We start from the raw sequence: 27767 nt of genomic DNA, 5'->3' as shown, positions 1-27767 counted from the left end.
ATAAAATACTTCACCCAGTAATTTCTGCAGCAAGGCTCTCATTCCCACCTGCCCTCCAGCATTTAGAAGCAGAGGCAATCTTAGCTGGAAGATTTCGAATCAAGGGGGCTTGCCCTGATCATCTGGCAACTGCTTCTGGAAATTTATTAGTCTTATTATAAAATAATTTGCACTTATTTTATTTCCTTTTTTTCCTTTTTTTTTTTTTTCTTTTTTTTTTTTTTTAGCTCTTGTTTCTGAGCATCTCATCACACCAACCATTTTTCTTCCAAAAGATTTTGACTCTCTTCCCCAAGTAGAGATTTGAAGGCTAGCATCCTATGGGTAAGTATGAGAGCTGTGAGCATCTCCCACAGTATCTCACAACAGAATCCCAGAATTGTTTGGGTTGGAAGGGACCTTAAAGCTCATCCCATTCCATCCTCCTGCCATGGGCAGGGACACCTTCCACAATCCCATGTTGCTCCAACCTGACTTGGGACACTCCCAGGGATCCAGGGGCAGCCACAGCTGCTCTGGGCACCCTGTGCCAGGGCCTGCCCACCCTCCCAGCCAGCAATTCCTAATTCCCAATCTCCCATCTGTGCCTGCCCTCTGGCAGTGGGAGCCATTCCCTGTGTGCTGTCCCTGCCTGCCTTGTCCCCAGTCCCTGTGCAGCTCTCCTGGAGCCCCTTGAGGCCCTGGCAGGGGCTCTGAGCTCTCCCTGGAGCTTCTCTTGTGCAGGGGAACAGCCCCAGCTCTGCCAGGCTGGCTCCAGAGCAGGGGGGCTCCAGCCCTTGGATGCTTCATGGCCTACTCTGGGTTCATTCCAGCAGGTCCACATTCTCCTTATGCTGGGAGTGTTCAGTTCATTAACTCACAAGGAGTCACCACTGTGCTGGGCTAATGGTTTGTTTGCCACTCAACAATGGACTCCAGGTGGGGTCTCACCAGAGGGAAGTAGAAGATGGCCCTGGAAGATCTCAGCCCCACCACTGAGTGCATCTGCCCCTCCTGCCACAAGATCACAAAATCACAGAATCACAAGGTTAGAAGAGACTTTCAAGATCATCGAGTCCAACCTAAGATGTGGAATTCGTTATTGCAACAACCCACAGCTGGGGAAACAGGAAGAGAAGGAAACTGGCAAAGGAAAGATGGGAGAAAAAGCCAGCAGCTCTGTCTTAGGTCAGGGAAGAGAGCAAGCTGCCACAAACTGCTAGGAGAGATGAGGGCTTGCAGACCTAGGGATGATTAACCTAAAATTAGCATGGCAGCATGGAGATGGAGGTTGACAGGTTGACATGTAGAATGGTCACCACTTAAAAAGAAACTCAAAAGTTTTTGATGCTAATCTCATCCTTTCTGGCAGGGCTGATGATTTTGGAGCTCTTGGAGGTGGCTCTGCAAATTCAAAACTCCTCCTTAATGAATGAAAAGTGATAGAGGGCAGAAAGAGGAATTTTCTGGTCCTCAGGCTTCTTGCAAAGTCCTACACTGTGTCAAACCAAAGAATGTCCCTCCCAGAAATGGAGTCAAAACAGCAGAGACTTCTCTGTGCAGGGTCAGAGAGCAAAGCACCCATGCAGTGCTCAGCTGCATATAGGAATGGACAGCCAACAATCGGGGCAATATTACAATGCCTCTGTAAAAATCAGCAGCACAGGCTCAGATGGGGAGAAAAGTAATGATGCAGAAAAAGCAAGAAGTGTTCAATCAATATTTCTGCTCTGCATCTGGAAAGAAGGCAGGATGAGGTGCTTGTATCACATGAGGAGGATGAAGTACTTTCCAGTCCATTAGTAACCAAGGAGGTTGTTAAACAGCATCTACCAGGGATAAACAATTTGGAATCAGCAGGCCTGGATAACTTGCTCCCAAGAGCCCTCCAACAGCTGGCTGAGAAGCTCTCTGGCCTGCTGATGTTAATTTTTAATAAATCTTGGAATACCAGGGAAGACCCAGATGGATGAAAGCATGCAAATAGTGTACTGCTCTGCTAAAGGGGCAAGTGGGATGGTCTGAGGAACAGGTTGGCTTGCCTGCCATCAGTCATGGGTAAAGTAATGGGAATCCTCCCAAGAGTCACTCAGAGGAGGAATTAAAGGATGGAAATACAGCTCATGTTTGTCAAGAGAGGTTCTGCGGTCAACACACCATGTCAAACAAAGCTGATTCAGTTCTCTGAGTAGATTACAAGTTTGGTTAATAAAGATAATTGCTTAGAGATAATATACATATGCTTTTGTACAGAATTCGATTTACTAGGGCGTGGTGGGTTGATTATAAAATGAGCACTGCATTATGAGAATAAAGCACATCTGCAGGGGATTCAGAGGGGATCCCAACAAACAGCTGTCAGAGGGGAATCAGGCTGTTTCTAGGGGGATTTCACAAGGCTCAATCCCAGCTCTAAGATTCAGCATTTTCTTATCTGGAAGCAAATACAACATTGCTGCTGATAAATCAGCTATGCACTAGACAAACAGGAGAGGCCAAGCCATCTGAGCAGAGCTGAGATATGACAGCTCAGTGTCTGGCTGGGGTCATCACTGGAGTAAGAAGAAGGGGACAGTAGAGAAAAAGCAGAGGGAGGTTGTTCAGAACTGGGGCAGTGATGCCGTAGCAGGTGGTGGTGGGGGAAACCACAAACTCCCAGGGAGATGCAGACCCCAGGCTCAGCAGGAAGGCAGAAAGAAGGCTGGATGTCACACATCCCTAGGGAAAACTTCTTAGAGTAGGTTTTAGAAGACAAATCAGAGCCTGTGATGAGAGAGGTCAGGATGAATGGCTCCCTGCTGCAGGACTTTGCATCTGGGGTTGGATATTGCCTAGGAAAGGATGCAAGACCCAGACCAGCTCTTTCCACACTTTATTCTGACACTGACCTCAGTGACCCTGAGGAAATCAACTAAAGCTTGAACCAGTTTTTTCTAACAGGAATATCCCATTTGGCCTTTCCCATCCCTGAGCTTTATCCATCCCTTGGGAAAACACTCAACCCATGGGCAGACACCGCAATGACACGTGGAAGGAAAGTGCAGAGATAACAGGCATGGAGTGACATCCTTATGGGCAGCCTGAACACATGGACACCTAGGCCTTATCTGCTGCTCCAGACTCCTGACTCTAGCTGAAAGAAAAGGTTCTGAGAAACATTTAGCAAGACTTAATGCTCAAACAACCCTTTGTGAAAGCAGCTTTTCTGCATCATGGTTACACCAGAATCACTTAAACTACCCTTAGCACTCTCTTCAGCAACATCTCTTTTTTCCCTGAAGCATCCTCAATTCAATTTAACTTTTTTTTTGGTTTACTTCTATCTTCCATCCTTGAAAACCAAAGGTTACCCATATTCACATGGGGCACATCATTTTTAGGAAAAGCTGCTCACTCCTCCTGGCCATGGCCAGCCAACATCTATCCCTTGTTTGGGTGGATTTTGGAGAGATGTGGGGCTCAGAAAACTCAGTGCATTTCCCTGGGTTCAGAGCAGAAGAGAGCCCTGTGGCAGAGAGAAGGGTGCATGCCCACCAGCTCAAGTGTGCTCTCACTCTCAACCCTGGGGCAGGTTCATGTCTTTGGTCTTCAGAGTGTCACAGGAGCAAACAGGTGATTTGGACACACCAAGCCAGGCCACAGGAGCAGTTTCTTGCCCAGCCTTCACTTGTGTCTTCCTCTGGGTCTGGATGGACAATCTGGTACCTCCTCTTCTTCCTGCTGCTTCTGCAGTTTCCTTGGAAGGGACCAGACCCACTCAGTCATGCCAAAGATGAGAAAACACCTCTTCATCTCAAGAGCCAAGAAAGCCCTGACCAATGTAATGACCACATCAAGGTTAGGCACCCTCACTGGACCTCATGGAGGCCCCAGAGCAGCAAGGATGGGGAGGAGGGTCTCGCACTGGACTGGCACTGCAGCATTCCCCTGGAGAGTGATGTGGGATGTTTGTTCCCTGATCCCAAGCTCAGAGACTGCTCACTTCCACATCCAACAGAGCAAATGTGGGCAATGGTCCCTGTGAAACAGCCACACAGAAAAGATGGAATTTTTTTGATCTTATGTCTTTCCATCCTCCTGAATCTAATTCAAGGAAAAATTTAGCTTCCAGTCTATTTTTTGTCAGGATTTGCAGAAGGCTTCTTGTCCTAAACATTTGGTTTCCCATGGGAACTGGAGATGCAATCTGGCTAAGGGCCAGGCTGGCCTCACATTTCCATTTGACTCTGCCACTAACTGGTGATGGAGAGCCTGCTGCTCACAAAGTTCCTCAAGGGCTCCTCTGACTGCTCCTGCTCCAGGGACAGAATGAGGTCAACAATTCAAATCCCAAATGTTTAACCCAAACAGGCCCCATCCATCAACACCTGAGCAGTGGATTTAGAATACATTGTTATTGCTGAAGGTGAATTGAAGGGATGAGGCATTAAATCACAAGCCTTACCTAATGCTAGACATTACAAAATATTTCAACTTTTGCCAAAAGGAGAAAAAAATAAGCCAGTTTGTCTTAAAATCACAGAATGCCAACCAAGAGTTTTGGTGAGGTGATCCAAACCAAAGGTAAAGCCTTTTTCAAGAACACTGCAGCGACCTTGTTGGGCTGACCAGATGCAAGGAAAAAAGTAAGTGCCCATCCAAAAAAAAAAAAAAAAAACACCACCTGGGGTCTCACCTGTAAATGCCACTAGGAAGATGCAGCAGGAACTGATCAAAGACCTTAGAAACAAGATCATCTTCCCTGTTGTGGCTTCCACTACCCAAACCGTCAGGAGCTCCCAAGAAACTTCATATCCCCAAAGAATCCCTAATTTTGATGGTCTCTTCTATCTCACCTGAATGTATTTGCCTCATCTCCAGAAACACTCAAGGTCAGGTTTGATTTGGCCTCGACCAACGTGTTCTAGTGCAAGGTGTTGGAATGAGATGAGCTTTAAGGTCCTTTCCAACCCAAACCATTCTGGGATCCTGTGATTCCATGCACTAAGGGGGAGATAGGATCTCCACAGCACCACTCCTGAGCATGCCTTTAATTATCTGTGTCTGGCACAAAGCCCTCAGCAGGTGAGAGCACTGCCAGGGAATGCCCCACTGCCTTTCCTGCCTCCCACCTTTTCCTCCTCCCCAGCTCTGCACCCAAGCGCAGTGAGGCTGGGGAGCAGAGCACAACCACAAGTGCTGCAATCCCTCCAAAAAAAGGGATTGCCTCCACTCCCACCTTCCTCCTCGCCTCCAGCTCAGGTTAGCATGTTTTTCCTCTGCCACAACCAACGCTTGACAAGGCAGAACATCCCCCGCCACTCCACTCAAGCCCGAGGGAGGGTGCAGCCAGAGTAAATTACTTAGAAGAGAAGGGGAAAAAAAATAAAATTAAATAACCACATAAGACAAAGGCTTCTTGTCTCAAAACCCTTACTCAGCCGGCACATCAGGCAGGTTGGCACTGTGCTCAGGTGATGCTGCGTAGGCAGGGGCTGTGCTGGGGTTGCTCTGGGAACCCCATTGCACCACCCCCTCCCAAATTCAGTAGCAGGGACCCCCAGTGCTCATCCAGGCACCCAGGTTTTAGCAGCTGGGTAAAACCCAAGATTGCACATTTAGGGAGATGTGTAAGGCCTGAAGGGTTAGGGTCTGACTGCTCCAGCAGGACGTGACTTTTTCAACAGGCTGAACTTGTAATTGCATTTTTTTCTCCCCTCTATTAAAAAAAAAAAAAAAAAAAAAAAGAGGAGGAGGCATAGAATGGAGTCATTTACCAAGTGCAGCCAAACACTAGATTGGACTCAGTCAGTGACACTTTGTATAACGGCATTCCAGTTTGTCCTCCTAAATAATTCATATTCTAATGAGCCCTTCTACTCCAGCAATAGTTTGTATCCCCACACTTTCTCAGGTCCTTCTGTGCTTTAATTTGATTTTTAAAATTTTCCATTGCAATATTTTTATTAACAAAAAGAAAAAGGAAAGCAGGCTTGCTTCCCTCCTGGCTTACATGGGAGCAGGTAATGAATCTCTGAGTGCAGGAGTTGTCTCAGCTCTTATCTCCATGGCCTTGCTGTTCCCAAAGATGCTCATTTAAAAAACTGCCCCAACATGAGATAATGGGAACAGAGAAAGTTGGCAAAGAAACAAAAAGGCAATCAGGATATTTACAGAAGCAGGGGAGCCCTATGATTTCCACCTGTTCTCCTCCTGCTGGGACAGGTCTTGAGGTCACGATCCTGTAAATGAGAAGAAGTGGCTTCGGGGAGTGCAACCATGAGAGATGTACTCTACATGAGAAAGCTATTTTGCAGAGCTTGGTCTTGCTAAAGGCTCCTCCATTTGGGTCATGCTCAGCTTGTCGTGGCAGTGAGGGCAGCCCAGACCTTGCACCCCTATGCTGGTGGTGGGGTGACCAGGCCAGGTTAGCTACGGGTAATTTGCCACCAAATTCCAGCTGCTCCAGGCCAAGGTGGTGGTCCTGCCTGTCTGTGGTGGGTCCCTGGGGAAAGGCAGTGAGGCTCTGATCCTACAGCAAATCTGTGTGGGCCAGAACTGCCCCCATCAGCCACAACACAGGTCACGGTGAGGGCACTTCAGGCTACTTCAACACAACTTCTGATCCATCCAAACACTAAGCCATGCTTCCACCACCTACTCCTGGAGGTTCCTTGAGCTGGAAAGTGCAGTGTGTGGCTGTGAAAAACTCTACAAAGTTCTGCAAAATAGAACCAAAAGCTGTGGAAGCATCTTCCCTTGCCCACTTCTGAACCGTATCACCATGGGCTCCTGCTCACAGTGGGAGCAGTGGCACCCCCTCAGACAAATGCCAGAGCAGGCCCTGTGCCAGCAGAAAGATGGAGCAGAGATGGCTGAAACAGTCAGGAGGAGGGAATAAGAGATGTACACTCAGGGGAAGAGAATGAGAGATGGTGGGGGCCCCACACATCCACTCCCCCATGTGAGACTAACGAGTCTCATTAACAGGGAGGGCTTAGTTCTGCAGCTGGGTGGGATGTGCCTGGGGGATGCAGAATCCTGACCCTTTCAGGCCAGAAAAGAGCCCTGGAAAGATAACAGGCTCTGGAGGGGCTCGCAGCCTAAGCCAGGTTAGGGTTGGGGTGACATCTAGGACAAGGTGACCCAACTGGTCCACTCCCTTTCAGGTTCCCTCCCCAGCACTCCAGCTGCGGGAGAAAAGAGCCACCAAACACTTAAGAGAGAGGTCAGAAAAGTCGCATTTCCAATCCACAGTTTCACTGGGAGACAAGGATGGAGAGGATTTTATAATCAAGACTAACCAAAAGGGAGGTTTGGCTTAAAAGCCTACAAAACCTCAGCAAACCTGGTTAAAACATCAGCCTAACCAGGCTCAGCACAGCTCTCCCCTCCCGACCGGGGAAAACAAATGTCACAGGTTTATACACTAATTTATTTCTACCCATTTAACAAATTAATGTGTCCCTCCCATCCCCCTTTCCCTGAAGTAGCAGGCTCTGCAGCTCAGAGTCAGTGAAACTCCTGCTTCCAAAGCCTTGGAGATAGCAGCTTGACCTTCATTACTGCCCTGCTTTAATTTTCTGCCTCCCTTTGCTAACCCTCCCTGATGGAACCCTGCCAGGCTTTCTCCCTCCCTGGGGACCATCCTTGCTGTTATTCTGCTTGGGTTCTAATCACCTTCTACTTTGATGCCTCCAATCCTTCACAGCCTTCCCCCGTGCTGTGCCATCTCACCGGCCTTTTTGGGAGTACCAGATGGACCAGCCAGATTACTCTTAGGAAATATCTACTCTTTTCTTGGTTTCTTCCCTACCCTGGGAAAAGCTTCAAAGCTGCTCTCCCTGCTGGCAGGATTCCTCAAAGAAAAGCTCTGTGGGCAAGGCCAGCAATCTCAGAGTCCCCGAATGGTTTGGGTTGGAACAGACCTTAAAGCTCATCCAGTTCCACCCTACTGCCATGGCAGGGACACCTTCCACTGTCCCAGGTTGCTCCAAGCCCTGTCCAACCTGGCCTCGGACACTTCCAGGGGCAGCCACAACTTCTCTGAGAAACCTGGGCCAGGGGCCCATCACCCTCACAGGGAAGAATTTATTCCCAGTTTCAACACAAACTCTGCCCTCTGGCAGTGGAAGCCATTCCCTGTGTCCTGTCACTCCATGCCTTGTCCAAGATCCATTTCCTGCTCTCCTGGAGCCTCTTTAGGCCCTGAAGGAGGTAGACGGTCTCCCTGGAGCCTTCTCCAGGCTCACCTCTCCAGCTCCCTGTGTCCAAGCAGCTTGGCATTATGGCTTTAGGTCCCATCCAGGCTTTACCAATTGCCCTAAACAGCCCAGCACCAAACCCCAGTTGTGCTTCCAAAAAGGTGCCCTCTCAGCTCTGACAAATTCAAGATTGTTTTGAACCCCTGAATAAAGAGTATTCATTCTTCCAGGTCTTATTTATAGCTCTTGTTTTCATTGCCATTCCCAAACAACATCCAAGTCTTATCTGAGTGTTAAATTCCCAGCTTTGGAGGCATCCCCTGCCAGCCACTTTCACAGGCTCAGCCCAAGGGGAAAGCATTTTCTCATGGACACAGCTGTTTCCTTAAACAGACCCTGTGTAATGAGATAGGGAGACCAGACAGTGTACTTTCTCTGGCCACTCATTAGCTTAGAGATCCCCTTTTCTCTGCCTCTGCTTGGCTCTAAGCCTCCCCCACAGCTTTTTCCAGCCTCTCTCCTGGTGATTTTTTTCCTCTGGCTGGTAATTGTTCTCATTGCCCTTGGCTCACAGATGGTCCTCAGAGAGCTCACTGCTGATGTAGTGCCAGCTCTGCTCCATTCCAGCTGCTGAAGGGCATTAGGAGACCAGCTACCACTGCACAGAGACCTCTCCTCTGCTCCAGTTGCCCTTCCACACCCAGGCAGTCACTGGAAAAGGCTTTGCTCACCACAGCTGCCACAGCTGGGCATGGTCTCAGCCCCATCCCGGCATCCAGGGTCACCCTCCAGCCCTTCTGCCCTCACACTAAGCCTCCCTATTCCATCTCAATCTCCCTACCCACCCTTCCTCCTCAACAGTCTCTCCTGCCATGCAGCTGAGTCAGTTCCCTTTCTCCAGACCTTTCCTGCAAGCTTTCCTATCCCCTTTGGCTTGGGAGCACCCCAGCAGGGTCCTAGCAAACCTCTCCCACAGAGGGGAGGAGCCCCTGGGATTAAATCCTTTATGCTGAGGGTGAAAAAACCAGCACAGATTGCCCAGAGCAGCTGTGGCTGCCCTTGGATTCCTGGAAGTGTCCAAGGCCAGGCTGGATGGGGCTTGGAGCAATCTGGGATAGTGGAAGGTGTCCCTGCCCCTGGCAGGAGGTGGAATGAGATGAGCTTTAAGGTCCCTTCCAACCCAAACCATTCTGTAAATCCAGCCCCTGGGCTCCAGCCCTGCTCCACAGGGACAAACTGGGACTGCCACCCAGGCAGGATGGATGTGAGTGGAAGAAAACAAGGGGGAAAAAACACGGCAGAGCAGAGAGGAGGTGAAAGGAGGTCTTATTTTTCAGCAAGCCAAGTTGTTTTTGGAGGCACAGACACTGGGTTCATTCATGAAGCAGCTAAGTGCAGGGTTTTCAACGGAAACAATGAATTAACAAGGATGAGCAGCAACAGGATAAATGACCTTTTTCCTGCCTCCCAAAGTGTTCTGTTTCTTTCCTAACCAAGCAGCCAACAGCTCATTTAGCTTCAAGCCACTCAGCCCCAGCGACCTGGTGCCTCTAGAGAAATCCAAAGGTTTAGAGAGGAGCTTTCCACAGAGGAACCTCCTTCCCTGTGGCTCCACACCCTTCCCACTCAAAACCATGGGAGCTGGGGGCTACACAGGACTCCACATGGCATTTGGGATGTGAAGCATGGGTGATGCCGCCCAGCAAAGCAACAATCCCATGGCCAAAGCCAAGGCATCATGGAATTAAGCTACTTCACAGAAATTTCATGCTGGAAATCAGGAACAGGCTCTTCACCTAGAGGATGGTCAGGCACCAGAACAGGCTCCCCAGGTCATGGCCCCACGCCTGAGAGTTCAAGGAGCATTTGGATGATATTCTTATGTTTAGATAGTCCTGCAAGGAGTAGGGAAGTTGGACTCAATGGTCCTTATAGGTTCCTTCCAATTTAGAATCACTGAATTTTTTATATTGGAAAAGCCCTTTGAGACCATGGAGTCCAACCATTACCCAAAACTGCCAAGGCTACCACTGACCCATGTCCCCAAGTGCCACATCCACATGGCTTTTAAACCTGTCCACCACTGCCCTGGGCAGCTGTGCCAGGGCTGGACAACCCTTTCCATGAAGGAATTTTCCCTAATGCAATCTAAAATCCCGCCAGCTGTCCCCTCCTTTCAAGGTGTTGTGCAGAGCCACAAGATCCCCCCTGAGCCTCCTTTTCTCCAGGCTGAGCCCCTTTCCTAGCTCCCTGTGCTGCTCCTGATGGTCCAGCCCCTCCACCAGCTGCATTCCCTTCCCTGGACACACAAGACATTCTATGATACTCATGATTCTAAGATCAGTACCCTGAACTCCAACCCACTGGAACCCAACTGAACCCATCCATGGGAGAAAGATCCCAGCCCACTGAGAACCCAGTACCTTTCACCAGTGAGCAATTTCTCTTCAAAGACTTAGAAGGAAAGTGGTTTGACTCACAGGTTCTGCTATCTCCAAATCTATCAGAGGGACACACTGCCCTATGCTAACATAACGGATTAAAGCAGAAGATAAAATGCTGTTCCATTATCTATTTATTAAAAGCACCACTTGAACTGCTTTTATTCAGTGTACATCTCCCAGTAAAGAGGCACTCCTTGACGGTGTAAATCAGTGAGCAATTGTGTTTTAACAGCCTTTAGAATGGCATTTCCCCACGCTTTTAGACAGAGTATCAGACAGAAAACCTCTTCCAAAACTCACTTATCGTAACAGGGAAGATCACAGAGCTCTTTACTGCTCCTCCACCACCATGACAAATACAAAATGGGCTCCTAAAACTCACAAAGCAGAGATCATTTCCATTTCTGCTGCATGAATATCCTTAATGACAGGACAAAATAAATAATTTTGTTACAGGGGGGAACTGTGCAGCTCCCACTGACAGATGGGACTCCTGGTAGGTGATGAAAAGCAGGCTGCAGCTCCCAGCCCACCAAGTCCTTTCCTCTGTGGTAGCTGTGGGTTCTGTGGGAATCAGCTCTTGCAGAGCCAGAAAGGATGAGGCCACTTCAAATCTACCAGTTCTCTGAGCAAAAGGGGAAGAAATGATGCCAAACCTTCAGCAAGAGATTTCAGGTGTGAATACAGCAATACATATGAACTGCACAACAAAAGTGGGCTTGCTGGATTCTCTCTGCTTCACCAGAATAAATTAAGCTTTTTCTTGGTTGAGGGTATTTTTCCATGCCAAGACACATTCTCCCTTACTTTTTGCCAGGCTCTACTGCTTTGGTATTCTAATTTTATTTACAAAGTGTTTCAATAAAGAAACCTGGAGCAAGAGCATTCATGAGCAGGTTGGGTTTCAAATGAAATGCTGGTGGATGACAAGCACAGCAAGCTTTACCCTGAGCTGCATAAACCAGTGGAGTTTCCACTGTGGACATGAGCAAATGTCAGATCTGACTGGGGGAAGAGGGAAAGGGATGAAGACAAGCACAGGGAAGGATACCCATAGTCTGGAAACTATGTGAGTGGATGGATGGATGGATGGATGGATGGACGGACGGACGGACGGACGGACGGATCCTGACCACACTGCTGCTGTCAGAAGGACTTCAGCACCATGGCAGACTCAATGCTGAGGTTGATGTCATCGCTCCTTCCTTTCCTGTGGTCACCTGCATTTTATCCCCTGCTGCAGATGAACTGGGGCACTGCCTTGTCAGGGAAGGCCCAGGGCCAAGCTGTGCCACTTGCAAGGATAACCCTCCTTGGGGTGGCTCCCAGCCCCACGCACCCCAAACTTCTGGCCACTCTTACATGAGCTGATTTCTGACAGGGCTGACAAACCTGGAAGATCATTTTAAACCACAATCACTTCAAATTCAGCCTGTGACCTCCTCGGCAGGATCTCCCTTCAGCACAGCAGTCCCAAACAGGATCTGACAGTGCTTGGCAACCTTTTGAACCATCACTCAGGTCCCTTGGGTACTGAGAGGAGGGTTTCTTTCAACAGCATGCAAGCTCCCTGGCTCTGACAGCCCTGCTCTTGGGCTGCCTGGGAGGGGACCAGCATCCCATCCCCTGCACTCAGTGGTGTGAAAGGTCACTGGGGAAGGTGCACTTGTCACCAGGAATAAACTGTGATGCAGAAGTTGTGTCACGTCTTCTCTCTGGGAGGATGGAGCCAGCTGAAGTCAGATAAAATTTTCCCTAATGCCAGTGGTGTTTGGAGCAGCAAGCAGAAATGCCAAGCAGCAAGGAGTGAAACCTCTCCTAATGGCATGGGTAAATCAGCTGGCATGGAGGGAGCCCAGGGGACAGCCACGGCAAGTGTCCCTTCACACTGATGTGCCAACCAGTGCAGCCCAAATATCTCCTTAACATAAGTCACCGCATCAGCATAAAGCTTGGGCAATGCCAGCTTCCCAGTCAGGCTGAAAAAATCCCTTCCCTTTGCTTCCCCTGAGCTATTCTGAGACAAGAGCCACCAGCAGACCTGGGAGAGTTGTGTTTGAGGGTCCAGCTCAGGAGAGCATGGCTGATCCCTTGTGCTCCTAAAGTGCTAAAGTTTCCCAGGCAAACCTCACAGTTTCCACAATTTACTGCCTTTATCTTAGAGAAGATTTTATTTCTCTCTGCAGTGTGTAGCAAACCAGAAGCAAAACTACAGCAAGAATGGCCCACATGGAAAAGAAGCAAACCTCACCTGATCTGCTGGGAGGAAGAAACCAGGGCCAGCCAGCACCAATGCCTTACCTGGTTTTCCTGCCTCAGCAATGCCCTAGGAACATGATCATGGGTCACAGACCCAATGAATGAGATGATCTGTAGGGGAAAAGATCATGTGCTGCCACGCTCTGCTTGAAGCCCAGGAGAAAGCAGCACAGCCCAGGGGAATGATCAGCAAGGCCAACCTCTCAGCTCACAGCGCTGGCAGGGAGAGGCTGACACAGGCAGGGGTGTCACCACATAAAGGGCTGCCGAGCCCACGTCCAGCCCCTGTGCTCCTCCCTGAAATGTGGGTCAAGCCACAAGGTGACAGCCAGTGCTAAGGGAGCCATCCCTGCCCACCGAGGTGCTTCCAGCACTGTATCAAAAACTAAAGCCAAGCAATAAAAATTAAAAGAGAAGTAATATGGATCATAAAACCCAAGCACAAGACTAAAAAGTCCCCAGACACTGATGTATCGTTAAGACAGGGCATGAAGCTCCCCTCGCAGCACTGACAGGTTTCCTTTGCAAGAGCTCCAACCTATCCTGGTTTCTGATTATTGTTTTGTCAAAGACGGGTCAGGCTTTCACCACCTGGCTCTCCAGTGTTAAGGAAAAAAGGTGGTGGAAAGGCTTGGGATTTGTGTGTCACCCTGTACACCACTTCTGGTGCCTCACCCACACACCCTGGTCAGGAAGGATGCCATGGAGATACACTAAACAGATCCACAGAACCATGGAATGTTTAGGGCTGAACTATTAAAGGCCATCTAATCCAGCCCTCTGCCCATGGGCAGGATCACCTTCCACTAGAACAGAGTGTTCCAAGTTCTGTCCAACATGGCCACAGATGGGGCACCCACTGCCTCTCTGATAACTGGTAACTAAAATAACTGGCCCCAGCCTAACAAGGCTGCTGGGTTGAGTTCAGATAAACATTCTATTTTATTAAAAGTTCTCCTTCCCCTAATCTTGCAATGACTGGTAACTCACAGGCATCCTTCCCCATCCCAATATCCCATTGTTTCCTCACTGCAGAAGGTCTCACTGAAACAGCAGTCCCAGAACCAGAAATTTTATGAGGGTAGAAGTCAAGATTTAACTTGGACACAAAGCTGAGGTTTTAATCACTTCTGATAACTGGGGGGAAAACAAAGTGGGAAACTCACTGCCCCCACCACCACTGCCCATCATCTCCATCCCTCACTAGTCCAGCCCTGCTGGTCCATTAACATCCCCTTCTTCTTGTAAATATTGCCTGAGCACTCCTGCCTGCCCTCCTGCCCTCAATTAATCATGGCCTGGGGGAGAAGCAGGTAAGAAAGTACTCAGATTTAACTGGTCTCCACAGATGGTGAAAAGAGAGCTCAGTGAGACAAGCACGGGCAGAGGGGCAAGGCAAGGGCAAGGACAAGCAGGACAGCGGAGCCCCTCAGGCCCAAAAATCCTTGCCCTGCTGTCCTCATCTCCCAAAGCTTCATGAGATTTGAGGAAACTTTGTATGGCACAAGGTTTGATTTTCTGCTCTGAAGCAGGTTATTTTTGCAAACACAAGCTCCCCTCCGCTGAATCCCAGAGCCATCAGGCCTCTCCCACCAGTCCCAATGGGATGGACACAAAGCAGAGGTTGAGCCCACACAAACTCTGCAGCTCCCAAATCCCATGGGAGCCTTGAAGACCACTGCATTAGGAGTCAGTGCATCTCAGAAGCAGTGATGGAAGGAAACCTCTGGAAGGGCCAGGTTGGATGGAAACTTGGAGCAAGCTGGTCTGGTGGAAGGTGTCTGCTTATGGCAGAGGGTTTGGGACTAGACGAGCTTAAAGTTTCTTTCCAACCTAAACCATTCTGTGATTCTATAATAAATATCTCCGGCTCCAAACAGCACCTTCAGCATCTGTGGGGATACCAGAACCACAACTGGTACCTTCAGCAGGGTACCCAGCTCCCAGTTCCAGCTGCAAGGAGCCATAGGTCACCAACAGAGCAGCCCCAGCTTTACACAAAGGTAGTTTTGCTGGAACAAAAGCAAAGGCCACAGAAATAGGTTGATTTCTTTTCCTCTTTTTCCTGAGATATGACTAAACTCCAGGAGCAGGTAGTGCCTAGGCATCCTGAAAGCATCCTGCAAGCAGGGCTTTCAACATGAAGGAACAAAAGGCTGCGGTGGGGAGAATGGTGGGAAACCTTGTGGGCTCCCGAGATTCATTTGAGACCTGGTGTTTGCAGCACAGGCTATATTTCATCTTTTCATAAGTAACTCTTACCAGGAAACATTACAAAAAAGGGGGCATTTCAAGGCAGAAAAGTTGGTCACCAAACGTCATTTTATTTTATTTTTTAAACCTTTTGTTAGCAACTCTTCTGGGGAGCAAATCCAGCAGAGGCAATACAGTGCAGCTTGCACTCCTAAATTAGTTTCCAGGCACTTGGGATGCTTTATTATTAATTTCCTCCAAATATTAGGTAATGCCTTTCACCCCTTTCAAAGTCTATACGAGGGGTCTTTGATGCATTGTGGGACTTGAAAGTTTCAGGTCTAAAGAAGCATTTCTTTTAAGTCCTCCCTTTTATCAAGCATATTCTGTTCTGTTCGCTATAATGCACACAATGGCATGAGAGTCTTGACCTGCTTCATGTCTGATGAGTTGAAATCTCAGATGCATAGGATAAAACAGCCATTCCTAGCAATACAGCTTAAACACTTAGGGCTCTATTCAGGCAAATATTACCCAGGGGTCTGCCACACCACTGAAAAGCTGCAGAAATTGGCTCCGTAGACGGCTGACCAATTCAGCAGTGAGAAATGACCCCGCCACATTAACTCCCCTTTTCATTTCACCCTGGGCGAGCCGGGGTCTGGAGGTAAGCGCAGCAGAAGGCGAGAGCCGGCTGAAGCCAGATTCATTTTCTTTATATAAAGTATTTTTGTGTGCGTGTGTGACCATGAATGTCATTATGCGGATCTGCAAAAGAAGGAAAGTAATGACATTAGGGCACAGGCGCAGGAATCAGGGAGGTTTTTGTCTTACAGTGACACTGGAGCGCTGTCACGTCTTCTGGACAAGCAGAATCTGTAGGCTTTAAAACACTGCAAATGTCTTAGAAAAGCAGGTCTCTGCCTCTGCTGAAGGCATGCGGAGTTTGCTGGGTCTCTTTACACCACCCAGCATCAGTGTCCTCCATGTGCTAACCAGAATTAATACCTCTTGTTCCATAACAATTTACCCTGTTTAAAGGGGTTTTTTTCACCCTGTTTTTTCCTCTTTATACTGCAAGCTCACTTAAAGAGACAGCTCCTGTCCAACAATACACTGGACCCAGGGCTGGGGTGCAAAGTGAAACTTATTATTGCAAAAGCAAATACATTTTGGTACAAAATACCATGTTTTTGTCCTTTAGACCATCGCACCAACATGTTTTTACAGAAGTACCATGGCTATTTTAAGACATTAATATCCTCTTATCAATCTCCTCTTATCAATCTCCTATTGACAGGCTAGAACTAAGAAAAAAAATTTAAAAGTCAATCTGGAAAGGCAAGGGTAAAATTTAATGCACAAGCTGGAGAGTTCCTAAATGGGCTGAAGATGCTGGAATTTGCCTTGCATGTTTTCTACCCTAGGAGCAAAAGATGCCTCTAGAACAAGTCAGAAAGCAAGTGTTCAGATTATATGGGAAGATGTTAGTAAAAGAGAGAGGCCCTGTTTTTCTGACTCCTCTTGCCTGCCCCAGTGCTACACCCTGGTATGACCTGCAATCCCACCCTGTCAGCCTGAGACCAGTCTTGATAACCCAAACATTTCACTGGGAAAAAACATTTCTTAAGCTATATAAAAAGGAAGAAGTTCATCTTGCATGAGTAAAACCCAGCTAAGTCTTTCCTGATGCTGGCAACACATCCAGAAGCACCTCCTGCAAAATGGGAATATATGCATCTGCAGGCCCTGGTCCTGGTGTGTGTGACTTTAGGATTAGCTCTAAAAGCAAATAGATCCACATGGATATAATCTCCCAACCCAGTCACCTCCTCCAGGATGCTGCAGATCTGAACACAAGCCTGATTTTTGAAGGATGTTGAGCATCCCTCTCACAGCTGGCATGGCCGTAGCAGCTACAGGTAACAAAAATAACATGGTAAAGACTGGACCATGCTTTGACCTACCTGGTGTAGTTGAAGATGTCCCTGCTTATTGCAAGGGGTTGGACAAGATGTCTTCTAAAGGTCTCTTCTGACCCAAACTAAACTATTCTATTCTATTCTATTCTATTCTATTCTATTCTATTCTATTCTATTCCTATTCCTATTCCTATTCCTATTCCTATTTCTATTTCCATTTCTATTCTATCCTATTCTCAGCTCTCACATTACCCACCTGGCTAGGAGGCCTTTTAGAAGCCCTCTTAAGCATCCCTCCTAAAACACCATCAGGACACACATGGTCTGTGTCCCACAGGTGAATGGTGCAGTGCTGGTCTGCCAGAGGACAGCTGACAAGTCATTGTTGTGCATGCTACAAATCCTCTGAGCCAGTAAGAAAACTCAAACAATGTGAAGATTTATCAGTTTGCAGGTGGAAATCCTTTCAGTCGAGACAACAATTCTATTCCTTTTGAGGTAAACGAAGAGTTTTTGCTCAGGGACACCATCAGGAGCAGAAGGCAGCACAAGGATGGGACCCATCACTCACGAGTCAGCAGAAAGATGCTGACAGAGGTGTCCGCACAAATTTTTAAGGAGCCTGAAACAGCTCTTTTGAGAGAGGGAGACAGAAGAAAAGAGCAAAACTGCAAGAGAAACAAAATCTATTTGTTGACATAAGGCAGCTGGCACAGGAGTGCAGAGATGATAATGGAGCCTGATGGATAGTTCAGAGGATTATCAGATACCCTCCAACTCAAATATGCTGAGGAACCAATTATTTAATGCTGAAGGCAGTGCAAACAGATGTTTAATAAACTGGATCACTTCAGGATTGTTGGAGCTCAAGGGGCCAAACCCCCACTGGTGTAAATCTGGAAAGCCAGCGTGATGAAATACCCAATGCTTCAGATACACACAGGCCCTCCCAGTCATCACCATCTCTGCCAGGAAACTGGGGGGCATGCAGGGGAAACACAGCTGGAATTTGGGAGCAGATGGGTGCAAGAGGACTCTGGGGTGGGGAAGCATGTTCACCACCCCAGGCTGACAGCACTCAGCTCTGCAGCCAGTATCCTGGCTTGTTGTCCTGTTTACAGGAAAAGGGGCTGCTGTTCTCAGGAACAGTCTGGGATTCTCTTCTAGCTGCTTGCAGAGAGGCAGCAGGGGAGCTGTAGGAGGTGTGGGAGACAGAAAGGAGTTTAGTCTGTGCTCCAAGCACTGATTAGAACCTGTTTTGGAGTCAGGGATGATTCCTGTGAACAAAGCACCCCTTCTCAAGCTCTTCTGCTGGCAGGGATGTTGGGGAAAAAACAGGTCTCAGCACCCTCCCTGGCTGCCCTGTTAGGAGGTGATCCTGCAGACACACAGCCCTTACCTGGGCTGCTCTCGCAGCCAGAAAAGAGAGACAGAATTCTGCTCATTCTCACATGCTGTCCAAACTAGATAAGATGTAACATGGGATAGAAACATCTCCACTAACTATAAACAGCCCCTACATTTTTAATTGTCTGAAGATTGCTTCCTGAAACCACATTGTGTATGTTTCTCCCTTTATCTACACTCAAACTGTACTACAGCAGCTGAGGTGTGTTTTAAAAAAATCTGCATTTCCCCATGATCTAACCTCCACTAGTGCTGCTCCTGTAGTCCAGGCTACAGCAGAGATGCAAGAATAGATGTAAGAAATAAATTTGTTATGATGAAGATGGTGAAGCCCTGGTACAGGGTGCCCAGAGCAGCTGTGGCTGCCCGTGGATCCCTGGAAGAGCCCAAGGCCAGGCTGGATGGAGCTTGGAGCAGCCTTGGGTAGTGGAAGGTGTCCCTGCCCATGGCAGGGGGTTAAAATGAAATGAGTTTTAAAAGCCCCTTTCAACCCAAACCAGGGTTTTACAGTTCTGTGACAGCCCAGCATCAAGATGCTCCTCAGCATCCATCACACATGCACAGAGGAAAGCCGTGGGAATTTGGTCCCTGAGGGATGGGAACCTGCAGGGGCTGACAGCATGGTTCTGCTGAGGGTTTGGCCAGTGTAAACAAGGAATCTGCTCACGAGAAGATGGTGAAAAAAAAACCCCAGCCTCCCACCTGACACAATGCAAAATACCTCAGTTCAAAAACATCAGCTCAGGATCTGGCTCTGGCATAGCTCAGATGATAAAAAAAGGATTCTCCTTTCTTCCTGTTCAAGACCTCTAGGCAAACATCCAAGTCACAGCCTCCCGTGTGACAGCTGCAGAAAACAGGTCTGGAGAGGACCTTGAAATGCCACCCAGATCGCAGCCCTGTGACTGGGTCTGAACGGGGCCAAAAGCACTCCAAGCATTAACAAATATTGTTGCTTGGTGCACTCCTGTGCAGCTGCCAGCCTATCTGCTGCCTCCTCCTTCCAGCACTCAGCAGTGAGAACACACATATTGATGAGAGCATCTTCCACGGATTTACAGGAAGAGCAATTAGAGGTTTGGTCGTTGACGACAGCAGAGAATCGTGGTGCTAGTGGTAAAGATGATTTGTGCTGATCCATTAACACAGCAAACTACCTCCTCTCCCACAGGAAATCTCAATAACTGAAGGGCAGATCAGAACCCCAAGATCCCAGAAAGGTATCAGGACAACCACATAGTTCACCCCAGTCTCCATCCTGCTTGCCAGCTCTCCCCACAAAGCTCACGCCAGCGTGTACTCACCAATACCCTTGATTTTGTTTCAAAGAGGTGATGCTCCTTTCACTCCTCTGACCATTTCCTAAAGAAAAACAGAGAGAAAAAACACAAAACAAAACCCTTCATCAGATCCAGGACTGATTATGTGGTTAAGAAGAGTTGTGAAGAAGCCTCTACCAGGAAAATGAGAAACCAAGGAGCCAGGCCTGCTCCTGCTCTCCTACCACATGTGTTCCCAGGGTCAGCTCCTCTGCTCATCACCGTTCCCTGTACCACAACATCACCTAGCAACACCGTGCCAAGGAGGTGCAAGCCCACCCCATCCTCCCCCTGTATCACATCTCCCGTGACAGCTGGGAGATGAACACCCCAGGAATGGATCACACCGGAGCAGCTCTGGACTACTCCACCCATCCCTCCCCCGGATAAACATTACACTTTGGCCCCTCAGGATTATCAGCTTATTCCTACATCCACAGTTCAGTCACCAGCAGCAGCTCAGTAGAACCTGCAGTGCAAATCCACAACAAATCCACATTCCACAACTGCTGGGGTGCAGAGATGGAAGGTGTATGAAGAGCATCTGCCCAACTCTGTCCATGAAAGTTTCCTGCCCCTCTTAGCTTGGGAAAACCTTTTGGAGAAATGGAGCTCTACTGAAGCTCCTGGCCACCACTTGCACTTCCAAGTGATGGAGACAAGGAGCTTGGATTTCCAGAAACTGACACCTCCATGTGGGAGACCCAGCAGCTTGGCTGGACTCAGGGCTGATGAAGGAGATCAGCAAAAGGACGTTTTGGGGTGCTTTACTCCACTTCAGAACAACCTCAAGTTGTGAGAACCCCACCAGCAGGTAGCCACCATATCAACAAGGACCCTAGGGCAATTTAGGGGACTGACCCAGGCCTTCTCCAGGGTGAGGACTGAGAAGAAAACCATTGTGGCTATTACCATACTGGGAACATATGATGCAGTAGTGCTCAGCTGGAAAAAGCTCCTGTGGCTCAGCAGTCAGATGGAAATGCACTGTTTGCATGCCAAAGAAGCTGTAGTCTGGGGTATGTTTCCCTAAAATGGGAAAACACCACCAGCTCACACCTGTTCTTGAACCTGGGTTTGTACCTGAGTCCTGGCCAGGGTCAAGAGGTTCCCTCCTACACATGAAAGCTGCAAATGAAACAGGATCTCTCTGTAAAGACTTGTGGTATGCAAAGCAAGGAACAGCAACTCACTGTGTGCAGTCTCTCCATTGGGCAAGAAGACATTTATTATCATGAGGCAGCTGGAGATGGAGACACAGCCTTCTCATTCCCAGTTCCCAAGAGGTTCCTGACCGAATCAATCACCCAAGCATCTCTCTTTCTTCTCCAGGCAGCCTCAGGTTTGCTAGTGCAGGGTCTACCAGCACTATTTCCCATTACTCATGGCACAAGGAAGCAAATGGGATTCTTCTCCCAGCTTTTAGTAAGAGCCAATGATCTTGATTCAGCTTTCATGAGATTCTCATTATTTTCATGGGAAAGTGTCAACAATATTTTCCAAGTCAGGCTGACACCTGTATGTCAGGATGGAGAAACCAACAGGCTCTGATCCCCTACCCAACCTATGACACTGCTCTGCACATACACTCAAGGAACAGAGCAAAACCATGAAAGGTAACCTTTCTGATGGCCTCCAATTCTCCTTCTCATGTGTCTACAACCACCAGCCTGAGGACATTTAGGCAGTCTGAGGATATCCAGGCAGTAGGCAATGCATGGAGCACGAGTGGTGCAGCATGGAGTGGCTGCAGACCAGCCCCAGGGCCACCATCAGCCCTGAGAATGGGACTTCCCTGCAGCCAATGAGCCCACATGCTTTCAAGCGCATCCAGCTGCTGGGACCCTCCACCATGACCTCCTTCCTTAGCCAGGGCCCTGTTCAGTTCATTAACTCACAAGGAGCCACCACTGTGCTGGGCTAACAGCTTGTTTGCCACTCAGCAACCAAAGTGATCAACAATGAGCAAAGAGCTTAATGCAAGCCACTGTCAACATGCCCACATTGCACCATCATCTTTGTTTAGGGCAAAATTTACAGGGTAGGCTGCAAAAATCCTGCAATGGATCCTGGCTTCATGGCAGAACTGATGAGCCCTGCTTGGGTTGATGCACAACCTCCCCCTGGCACCAGGGCAGGGGCTGGCACCTCGCTTCCTATGGGAAGTGTTGGGTTTCAGCTCTAACTTCTGCCCAAAAGCCTCCTTCTCCCCACAGGACCTTCACTGCAGCTGCTCCCCAGAGCAGCTTGCAATTCAGCACCTTGCTGTAGGCAGGTGGGGTTGGCGTCTTCTCACAAGCAGGAGGACAAGAGGAAACGGCCTCAAGGAGAGCCAGGGAAGGTTGAGATGGGATATGAGGAGAGATTTCTTCAAAGAATTTGCTACCAACCCTGGCAGAGCTGCCCAGGGCAGTGGTGGAGTCCTCATCCCTGGAGGGATTTAAAACCCATGTGCACATGGCACCTGGGACATGGGTCAGTGTGGCCTTGGCAGAGCTGGGGGCATGGTTGGACTCAATGGTCTTGGAAGACTTTTCCAGCCTAAATGATTTTGTGATTCTATCATTCCACCCAAAACAAATCATTGTTTGAGGCACAGAAAAATTCTCATGGGGCAATAAATGGGAGTTCCTTTGCTAATAAAAGGCTGCACCTGAATCACAGTTTCATCAATGCTCCAAGGAGAGTGGCTATGAATAAACACATTTGTGATCAACCCTCTGAATCAGAAGAAGCCCTGGTGCTCTCTTAGCAGTTTCCAAAATAGGATAGGCATTGCTGAGGGCAGCCCAGGCTTCATGCTCCCATTCCCCAAACACACGTGCAATGAGAAGCTACAAATCAACCAGGCTTGCCTGTGGCTTCCCCTTCAGCCACAAGGTCCCTTTTAGCTTCTTGGGGTGGTTTGCAGAATGACTCGAACACACCCTCCTGCAGATGACATTCAGATTTCTAATTACCCTCCCTGAATACATCACTGACATGCCACATCAGCTCACTCACGGGGCTGTTCCTCTCACGACGTGTTGCCAGCAGTGGAGCTTCTGCCCCTCTTCAGCACACTGACCTTCCCATCACATGGCTGGGCTGAGCTGCTGGGCTGGGGAAGATGATTCCCAAATAAACTAGGTGATGTGGAATGCTTGTCCTGCCCTTGAGGTCAAGCCCACATGAAGAAACAACCTTTATCACAGAATCACAGGGCAGTTTGGGTTGGAAAGGACCTTCACAGGCCATCTAATTCAACCCCTCTGCCATGAGCAGGGACATCTTCAGCTGAACCAGGTAGTTCAGAACCCTGTCCAGCCTGATCTTGAATGATTCCAGGACTGAGGCATCCACAGTTTCTCTGGACAGCCTGTGCCAATGTTCTACTACACTCATTGTAAAATACTTCTTCCTAACAGCTGATCTAAATTGATTCCCTTCAGTTTAAAACCATCACCCCTTGTCCTACTACAACATACCCTGTTAAGTTTGTCCTCATCTTCCTTCTAAGCCTTCTTTAGGCCCTGGCAGGGGCTCTGAGATCTACCTGGGGAGAGAGGGAGACCTCCCCTCCTGTTCTCTTGTGCAGGTGAACACACCCATTCTGCCAGGCTGGCTCCAGAGCAGAGGAGCTCCAGCCCCTGCAGCATCTCTGGACATTCCAGCAAGTCCATGTCCATGCTAAGGGCACCAGAGATTTCTCCAAGGAACAGTCCTGTCCTCAACAGAACAAGCACTGATGTATTTCCAGTGAACTTCCAAGGCTGCTATCCATGCTCTAGCCCTGACTAGTGGGAATTTAGGTCACCTTAAACACAGGATTTCCCTGGACTGACAACCAGCACAGACCATGGGCACGCCCTCCCCAGTGTCCAGGCCAGGAGGTGTCTCCCAAGGACATCCTGATAAACCTACACCAGTCCCTGGCACACCAGGTAGGATTCAACCCCACCTAAGGCATTTCAGGGAGGTGCTCACACAGATCCTGGCTTTAGTTGCCTTAATGCAGGTTTTCATTGCTACACTGGACTCTCTAAGCTATCCCAGACCCATGCCTGGTTTTGCCAGGCAAAACCCTGGAGTTGCATCCCTCCTGACTGACAGATGGAGACTAAGCAATGTGTCCTGGGGTAATAATGGACACCTATGGCCAGCAGCTGAATTGTGATTACACGTGTGGTGGCTGCCCCAGCTCTTACTGCAGCCCATGGGGATGCAGTTGGCACCATTTTGGGTGTTTGGTGAGCCACTTAGTTACTCAAACTTCAGTATCTCTTTTGGGGTATGAAACAGCCTCCAGATTCTCCTGGCCGAACATCCAATGACCCTAAAAGGAGATTGGGTACCAAGTTAGTATTTTGGTCTGCCACTGCAGTCTGCCTCCAGCTCCTGGTCTAAGTTTCAACAGGTCCAAAATAAAACCCACTTGCATGGGATGGGGATGCCCTGAAGCTCTGCACTCTCAGGCCCCTGCTGTGATGAGCAGAACAATCCTTGTACATCCACACTTCCAGGACAATTCCAGTGCTTGTGCGTAATAAGAATGAAACAAGTAAATTTGACAAAGAAAGGAGAAAGATCAACTGATATGCAAATCCATGTCAAAAACCATTCACCCAAATCTGATCTGAAGTTTTGAAATAATTTTGGAGGTTGCTTCTCAAGTGTTGTTTGCAAACCCTCTGTTAGTCTGGGAAGCAGATGCTTCTACAGTAGGCTGTATTACAGCATCTTCAAAAATCCCCATAAAATCCTACTTTAAAATGTCCATGACTTTTGCAATCAGTTCTTTTTAAATCTTCTGGCATATCTGAAAACCAAACATCATAAAAAAACCCTTTGCTGTGATTCAGCTGTAATGGGTCTAAGCCTGGAGAAGAGCTCATCTCACATCTTCTTTCATACCCAGGTGACCCTGAAATTCCTCCCAGAGGCCTCTGACCATTCCCTTCATATGCTCTAAGGCTTCTGACTTGCTCAGACTCTTGAGCTTCACTGAAAGCCTGTGTTGCCTCAAACAGAGCAGTGCCCTGGAGATGCCCTCTAGAATCACGGGAGCCAAGTCACCCACACCCCTGCAGAAAATCCCACATGGAAAACATACTCTGAAAAGGCATTTCTACCATTCCCTGGCACACATGGACATTTCATTGCCTAGGAGAGTGTTTGGGATGATTACTGCTGGGTTTTTTTTTACTGCCAGGGACTGTTCCTTCCAGCAAAAAAAAAAAAAAAAAACCTGCCCTGAGACAGATCATCCCTCCCAGCTCAGAAAGAACTGAGTGTGTGGATTGTGCTCAGAAGGAGTGACCTGGCTGCATCTTTGGGCTGACATCCTTTCCAGTCTCCAGTGCTCAGTTTTCCCCTTCCTGTGTGAAAATGGAAACAACAGCATCGGCTGTGGCTGGAAAGGGCTTTTGAAATCTACAGGTGAGAAGTGTAGGTAAGACAGTGCCACACCCTCCTAGAAATAGGGGAAGAGGGAAAGGAAACAAAGGGGGGAAAAGCCCCACATAATAAATAATACTCTACAAATTACATTAAATGAACACATTAAAAAACCAATCCTCCAAGAAGCAGCTGCTTCATTCTTTGCTGTTGATAGGATCAATATAAGAGAGGAAATTACCACGTTGTGCTCTGCAACACATCACACCAACTTTCCTTTACAGACCCTAATGCTCCTGATTTCAGTGTCAATTTAAAATTTACCATAAAATGCAGCATCTCATAAACTTTACAACCTCAATCACACTCAGCCAGTGTTTTTACCCAAATCACATGCACAGGCACCCTCTTTTACTCTCCAAGGCAGACACACATCAACGTGCTGCTGACAGCAGATGGGAGAGCAGAGCAGGGCTCTGCCTGTCCTGGATAGCCTGGATGTAAAGAGAAGGAATCAGGTTGGAGAACAAGCTGGAAAATGTACTCTCAGATGTCTGTGAGACAGTTCATCCCATGGCCAGAAGGATAAAGGGTAGCCAGAACCACCATTTATGATGAAGGTGCTGAGGCCCTGGCACAGGGTGCCAGAGCAGCTGTGGCTGCCCCATCCCTGGGAGTATCCATGGTCAGGTTGGACAGTGTTTGGAGCAATCTGGGGTAGTGGAAGATGTCCCTGCCCATCGTAGGGGGATGGATCCAGATGGCCTCTAAAGGTCCCTTCCAACCCAAACCAAACTTTGATTATATAATCAAATACAACATGACCTCAGGTGCAGCAGCTCAGGTGCCCTGAACACGCTGCCGTCGAGGTGGCACCGGCACCGCACGACGCTGAGCCAACCTCCTTGCCCTAGGACATGTTTAAAACACAGCTGGTTTATGACCTCTTGCAGGCTCTGATGGAATACCCTGAGCCATTTCCCTAGTCCTGGGTGTCCTTCAAAAATTTAGGCCCATGCAGCTCCTATGGAGAAGATGGTGTGAGTTTTTAATGCAGGGAAGGAGCCCGTGCCATGAGCTGACCACTTGCTTTTGCAAGCATGGGTTGCACTCAAGGGTTGACAAGGGAAAAACTAATTAGGCTCCTAATTTTCATTCCTACATAAATCTAAGTCCTTTCACTGTTGTCACTATGACAGAAAACCCATTTCTCTGCACAGGCACAAAGGATTTTGGCTAAAGCATAACAAAAAAGATGCATATTTCATGTTGCCCTTCCCCAGGAGCCATAAAACTCCACTCAGTGTCTGCACTCTGTATGCACCCTGTAAGCTCTGGCTTAAAATTCTCCCTCAGCTCAGAATTACAGGATATATTTGGGGAGAAAAGTAGTTTTTGCAATCAGCTGCTTGCCTTTGTAGCTGACTGAAAGTGTGACCAGACAAATGCTTAAAAATACAGCAAGGGTTAAACCTTGGGAGAGGACAGGCAGGACTTGGGGATGAAGTAGTTGATCAAAGGGTGGCTCAGAAGTTATTTTAAAATAAACCAGAAAGTAGAACTTCCCAGCGGTTGCCACTGTAATTACAATGCAGACAACAGAGCCGTGGTGCTGTTAAGGTTACTGGATTTTCCTAGCAGCTGTGTTTAATTTACTTAAAACATGCAAAGCCATCAGGTCAGATCCCATTAGCAGAATCTCTCCAGAGTGCTGCAAAAGCCCAGCCAGCCCAGCACCAGAGAAATGCTGAGGGCAAAACTCAAGTGTAAAATATTCCTGGAGAAGTAAGACACCAACATGCACTGTCCTCCTCCTTGCCCACAGCAGAAGCTGGTGCTCAGTCCTTCCTGTTCATCCAAAGACCTGTCCCCTGTCCCTTTATTCCCATTATAAGCCAACTATTGCCCATCTGTCTTCTCCTAAGATCACCAGAAACAAAAGTCCATGCAAATACCTTGACCAGCTGTGATGGAGAAGGATCTGGGATCAAGCATATAGGGAAGTCCTTTGAGAGTGTTTTTGCTACAGCCCAGATTCTCTGGGTGTCCTACAACTGCACAGTGTTTCACCTGGATCCCTCTACTCCCCAAGCATCCCCCTGACTTCCATGCTGCCTTAGAGAGAAGACCCAGGTGTCCTGAGTCACGCTCAGATAGGAGCTTGGTGGATTTGTGAGTCAGGATTCCTCCCCAGAGCTTTGTTCACACATATATAATGCAGGACCACACAATTCATCAGGTGTTTTTCAAAAAAAAACCTACAAAAATTACAATGCCCTTGTCAGGAAGAAAAAAGCTTCTAGAGATACTTCTCTGTTTCATTTTTGTTGCTGTTTTTCATTCTTTTAACACTGGCCTCAGCCCCTCTCTCTGTCAAACTAAACATCAGGGTTTCATCCACTGTTTGTGGCCCCTGCCAGCTCAATTCTCTTTCTAAAATTAGCATCCTGAGAGATGTAATTGCTAGAACAGGAGGTGTTAGGTCATGTTTCGGTCCCTGCACATCAGGCTAAGTGCTTCTGCTGCCACCTACAACCACCTCAGAGTCTGAACCTCAAACGTGTCCTGCTCCACTGAGCCCAGCAGAGTGATGCAGCTTTAATGGGTGCTGATGCAAAAAAAAGAGAACTGAAGACAAGGATAGATAATATACCACAGGCTCCCATCTGCACATGACCCCCATAT

The 27767-nt window shown here is 48.3% G+C and overlaps 1 protein-coding gene across 1 annotated transcript in view; it reads right to left on the bottom strand.

Moving 5' to 3' along the window:
* ZBTB7C (zinc finger and BTB domain containing 7C) overlaps positions 1–27767 on the bottom strand; it is a 100276-nt gene that overhangs the window by 52448 nt on the left and 20061 nt on the right. The window contains exon 3 of the mRNA XM_021535534.2: positions 19692–19749. Coding sequence (XP_021391209.2) covers positions 19692–19749 — 58 coding nt within the window. The remainder of the gene's footprint in view (positions 1–19691; positions 19750–27767) is intronic.

Source organism: Lonchura striata, chromosome Z (genome assembly GCF_046129695.1).
Source record: "Lonchura striata isolate bLonStr1 chromosome Z, bLonStr1.mat, whole genome shotgun sequence".
Classification (NCBI taxonomy): Eukaryota; Metazoa; Chordata; class Aves; order Passeriformes; family Estrildidae; genus Lonchura; species Lonchura striata.
The sequence above is the reverse complement of the archived record's forward strand: the minus strand, read 5'-3'. Positions and strand labels throughout refer to the sequence as shown.